Source organism: Pteropus alecto, unplaced genomic scaffold, assembly GCF_000325575.1.
Source record: "Pteropus alecto unplaced genomic scaffold, ASM32557v1 scaffold131, whole genome shotgun sequence".
NCBI lineage: Eukaryota > Metazoa > Chordata > Mammalia > Chiroptera > Pteropodidae > Pteropus > Pteropus alecto.
In genome coordinates this window covers 1,085,709-1,091,327 of record NW_006434709.1, presented here as the reverse complement: position 1 = coordinate 1,091,327, position 5,619 = coordinate 1,085,709, and the positions used below count along the sequence as shown (strand labels likewise).

General features: G+C 55.1%; 1 protein-coding gene across 1 annotated transcript in view; it reads left to right on the top strand.

Moving 5' to 3' along the window:
• The window catches only part of DYSF (dysferlin), a 203,049-nt gene that overhangs the window by 82,048 nt on the left and 115,382 nt on the right, over positions 1 to 5,619 (top strand). The window contains exon 23 of the mRNA XM_025045188.1: positions 1,070 to 1,365. Coding sequence (XP_024900956.1) covers positions 1,070 to 1,365 — 296 coding nt within the window. The remainder of the gene's footprint in view (positions 1 to 1,069; positions 1,366 to 5,619) is intronic.

The following is a 5,619-nucleotide window of genomic DNA, read 5'->3' as shown; positions in this document are numbered from 1 at the left end:
CCCCATCGGGGCAGTAAATATTATATTACTACAGGGTGTGCAGTACGTGACCTGAGACAGGTCCCGGGGCTTAAGTTTCCTGAGATGGAGTTTGCGTACTGCTCCCCCCACCCTAAAAATTCAATTAAAAAAAATAACAGGAAAAATGTAGTGCGCCGAGGGCCTGCCAGAGTGGTGTATCTGGCGGCGGCGGTGCCGCTGCGCTCCGGCGGTAATTGGTTCTGCATAGCTCGGGGAAATTGGCAGAAAAATAAATCAGCCGGGAGCCGGAGTCGAGACGCTGCGGGGAGGGGAGCATGAGGTGGGGGGTGCTGCAAGTGGTGGGAGCAGAACTGGCGGAGTGGGTTTGACTGATGTCCTGCTGGGGAGTCAAGGGCTCAGCGGAGGTGGGGCAGGCCCCCACACCTTCAAGCACGGGTAGTCTAGAGGGGTTCTGCTTGGCGAGGGAGGGCACACACCTCCCCCTCCCCACCCATCCCGCAGGATCCTTGCGTGTGTACTGACTGACCCCGGAGGCTTGGTATGGTGAGCAGGAGCCATACGAAGGGCTTTTCGGGAGCCCAGTGGGATGGGGGGTCACAGTTTTTTGCCTCCAAACAGGACGGAGTTTAAACCCAACCCCAAACTTGGGGTCTAGGCCTGTGTTTCTGGGACTGCATGTCCCCCCTTCCTACCTCGTCTCCAAAGGCTTCTCGAACAGAGGGTTCTGGGAGGGGTGTTGTGGGGCCGACCAAGTCGACACATCTGTATTGCTGGCTGCCGGCCTCCCCACAGCGTCTGCAGTGGCTTGTCAGGGGTCCATAAATTTCCTTCTTGAAGAAAGTGTGCGTACAACAGAATGGATTTGTTTCAGCCAAAGGCAACTTAGTGCTCTAGTCTCTGCTCTAGGTGGATGCAGGGGGCAGGGAGGGACCCGCCTGGGAACTTCAGAGGCAAGTGGGCCAGTGTGGTTGGAGAAGGCTTCCTGGAGGAGGTGAGGATGGAGCAGGTCATATAGAGATGACTATGCATGTGGGTCAGGCTGGAGAATTTACCCAGGACACATGGAGTGCCGGGCAGGCAGGCTGAGGGTGTGTGACCTGTTGTGGGAGCCTGTGCACAGACACGTCTGGACTTGGCTGTGCACTGGACCCCTGCTTATCAGGCACATCTCATCTGTCTGTCTCTTATAGCCAGTCCCTGGGCGACGTCCAAGAGATACCCTCTGCCACCCACCTGGACCAGTACCTGTACAAGCTGCGTACCCGTCACCTGAGCCAGATCACCGAGGCAGCCTTGACCCTGAAGCTTGGCCACTGCGAGTTCTCTGCCATCTTAGAGCAGGCTGAGGACTGGCTCCAGCGTCTTCGTGCCCTGGCAGATGAGGTAGCTAACCCTGCGAGGCATCTTCCTTCCTGCCTGGAATATTAGAACTGGCAGGGACATGGGGACTGTCTGGACCATGATCCAACCCTGGCTCCATTGCTGGGTGACCTTGGGCAGGTAACTTAACCTCTCTGAGCCTCAATGTTCTCATTCATAGAAAGAAGAGAGAGGATGCAAGGGGATAGTGGGTGTTAAGGGGCCCAGCGCCAAGCCTGGCATGTAGTAGGTGCTCAATAAATGTTCCCAAGTATGTATAATAAATGCTGCCAAAGTATGTCAGACACAGAGCTGGGGCCAGAATCCAGGATGTCTGGTGCTAGGTCCAGTGCTAGGGCCTGCTTCCCCAGGACCCAGCTGCTTCTCCCTACCAACCAGTGCCTGTCTGTCCCTGCATTCCTAGATGCCTCCAAGCCCCAAGCCTGAGGAGGCTGCATGTATAGTTCCTCTGAGCATTGTCGTATCTAATCAGAGAAAAGAGAAGAGCCTCCAGTTTGTCCTCAGGGGCACCCTTTCCCCACCTGCACCTCCTTCTTCAGATCAGACTCATCCACTCGGTTTCCCAGGCAACCAAGCAGGGCATGGATTTGCCCAGAATAAGGACAAAGGTCCACTCATATGTCACAGGCAGACCAGCTGCTGCCCACTCTGACCAGAGCCGTGTGAGAACCCCAGGGAGTGGGTGGGGATGACAGGTAGGATCTCCCCAGAGGAGTATGCAGAGAAGGGCAGAGCCTGCGAGGGGCTACTGGAGGGCTGAGCTGTTGAAGGGAAGACAGAGGTCCAGGAGGTGGGAGGGATGCTCAGGAGGGGAGGGCAGCTGGGAATGTTGGTCCCTGAGAGTCAGTCCCCAAGCAGGGTCTTGGGTGTGTGGCCAGCTACCTGGGGAAACTGTGTTACTGAGCCACAGACCTAACCCTCACAGTGGCCGTGGACTATCCGTCAGGCTAGTCAAAGACTGCCCCCCAAAATCATAGCCCAGATTGACCCCAGAACTCTCAGCACAGATTGTCTTGGGGCTGGGAGAGGTAAGGCCAAGCAGGTGCTATTGACTGTATGGGAACCTGGAGAGGGTCTTCCTTGGATGTAAGTGTACATCGGAATTCCCTGAAGGGCTCGCTGAAACAGGTTATTACAGGCGCTCCCTGATCCCACATGGCCGTGGCCGGGGTGGTGCCTGAGATTTTGCATTTCCCTCAAGTTCCTAGGTGATGCAGCTGCTGTTGCTCCAGGGACCACACTTTGAGAACCCCTGGGGCAGTGGTTAGAAACATGTATTTGGAGTCAGAAAAACCCAGTTCCTGACCTCTTAGAGCCTGAATTTCTTCACCTGTCAAATGGGCTGTCTTTCTCTGCCTCCTGGGCAGTCGCAGGGAATAAGTGAAACCGAGCCTGGGAGGTGCTGAGCTAGTGCGTGTGTGGGTGAGGAGGGAAGGTGGAAGGGGAAGGGGCTGACTGGGGTCTCGGAGTGGCTGGGAGGGGTACAGGCCCAGGTGGGCTGCTGAGGTAGCCATGCCTTCCTGAGACCGGCAAACTCTGAGGTACAGGAGCACTTGGATTCGATGTTCTTTGAGTCCAGGCCCCGTTGTCCGGGTCAGCTATCCTCTCATAGGACAGAGCCTGAGGGTGGGGACTGTGTGTTCTTTCCAGGGCCTATCCCCAGACTGGTGGTCCCAGGGTGGAGCACATGCTCAGGAAGGCTTTCAAGTGGAGAGGAGTGTGGGGGACAGTCCTTGTCCTGACAGGTATTCTGTGAGAGATCTCTGCCTCCCAGCTCAGGACAGAGGCCCGTGGAAATGACGGGGTAGTGCTCCATGAAGCAGACCAGATGAACCCTGGCTGTGACCTGGCCATGGGAGTTTGTCGAGGGAACTCTGTTACTGGAGGTTTTCTGAAGGCTTCCGTAGGGAGGATATGACCCAAGCCTGCTGGCGGGTAGGATTCGGGAGGGAGAGAGCTAGAGTACTAGTTTCCAGGTAGGGAACTAGAGGGACTCAGAGGTCACTGACCTGCGAGATGGCAGGTCTGGCTTGAAGAGGCCCATGAGCAGCAGATGCAATCCAGTTCTGCTGAAGCCTGCACACAGCACTTGAACTCGTGACCACATGCAAGGTTGGGGTCCCGGGCTTCGAATTTGGATGTTTGGTGTGGGGATCCCGGGAACGTCCTTGAGACAGGACAGATACTGGTTTGCCGGATCTGGGCTCTGCCTAACTGTTTTAGTTCAGGGACTCGGAGTGATGCCAAGGCCTGGGAACTGGGGGTCTGCCGTGTCCCTTCTGCCCTGCGGTGCCGGTCCTGACCCTTGCCTGCTTGTTCCCCAGGAAGCCAGCCTGGAGCAAGTCCACCTGGCCCTGAAGGCGCAGTGCTCCACTGAGGACGTGGACACCCTGGTGGCTCAGCTGATGGACGAGCTCATCGCAGACTGCAGGTAGGGGTGCCGGGCACCCACGCCCTCTCTTCTGGCTCGACGAGGGCCCTTTCCCTGGGAGTGTTCGTGTGTGGTGGTGAGCAACGGCACGTCTCCCCAGCCATGCTTGGCCAGCAGTCCAGCCCGTGCTGAGTCCAAAGGTGGCGGAGCCAGCGCGGGGAGTTGAAAAGGTGACATTTAGAGCAGGTCATAAATCTCCCTGCAGCAGCGGCAGCTGTGAGCCTGGGGCAGCTTGGCTCACCTGAATGGGGAGCATTGTGTCTCTGATCCCCGACCTCTTATTTCTCTGATGGAATCTGCAGGAGGAGCTGGCTGGTGGGGGTGACGGCGCCCCTCCTTCCCCCAAGGCCATGTCGGGGACCACGGTTTCTGTTTAGCCTTCTATTGACATGGCTGATTGTCAGGAGAAGGGGGCCCTGGTGGTGATGGAGAACAGGGTCTCTGAGGCCTGGCAGAAGGGGAGCATCTCTGCATCTCGTCCGCTGCTGGGTGATTTGGGGCTCACCACCTGCCTGCTCTGAACCTCAGTTTCCTCATCTTCAACTTGACATTGGGGATGACTACTTTATAATATCACATAAACAAAGTGCCTGGCCCTTGGGAAGTGTTTAATAAATGGTAGCTATAATTATTATTAAGAAGAAGCAATGTCAGGAGATTGTTCTTGTCCCTTTTGACCAGTTTTGCAGCTTTGGGCAGCTTCAGTTCTCTGGATTTCGGTTTTCTCAGCAGTTAAATGGACTTAATAGTAAAAATTTGCCTTTAGACTTTCTATGACGTTAAGTGTGAATATATGCAAATGTGTTCTCTGCCTCCCTCTAAATCCTGTTGTTCCACTCCTTACTGAAGTTATGAGAAATGCCTTCATGCTGAGACAAGTGTCACCAAGCCACCTAATACAGTGTCCTTCTAGTCCTTTTTTCCCCAGTTGGGAAGTACATCTTTATCAGAACAATTGCCCTCCCCCACCCCACCATTAGTGGAATTGCAGACAGATCATTCACTCATTCCCCCAAACTTCCTGAAGCCTGGCAGGCTCTGCGCCAGGCATCCAGAACATGCAGACAAGGGGACAGCTTCAGCCCTCCAGTGGGTGACCCATGCAAAAGTGAGCAAATGAAAACTGTGTTGGGGGTTAGAGGCGTGTGCTTTAGGAGCTCAGAGCAGGTGCATGTAACTCAGGTGTAATTCGGATGCTTCCTGGAGGAGGGATGCCCGATGTGAACTCTGAAGGAGTCAGCCTTTGGAGTGGGGACTGCCCAGGCAAAGGTGCAGAAGCCTAAAATGCCTGTTTCCTCTGGGAGAGGATGAGGGGGGTCACCAGGGATGCTGAAGTCAAAATGAGGCAGACCTCAGGGGTCTGCTAAGGTGAGCTCATCCCTGGGCTCCATCTGGGGGCACAGTGATCCTGTGGTCCAGATGTACACTCTGGCTGTAGTGCGAGAGATGGGCTGATGGTGGTGGTGAGGGGAGACTGGACAAGGCATCACCTAAGGCAGGGCTACTAAGAGAGGGCAGAGGGAGGCCGAGGGCCGTGTGGACTATTCAGGAGGCGTCAAGATGACAAAAGCCTCGTAACGAACACGTTCTGTGCCAGTTGCTGTTCTAAGAATTTTACATGTATGGACTAAGCATAAAAATCTCATGAGGAAGGAAGCAGAATGATCCATCTTTTACAGATGAAGAAACTGAGGCATGGAAGGATTAATTAACTTGCCCAAAGTCACGCCTTTAGTAAGTGGCCGAGCCCCTCAGTGCTGTACTGCTCTCTACTGGATAGGACTTGATGGCAGATTGGACGTGGTGGCCCAAAGAAGGTCCAGAAT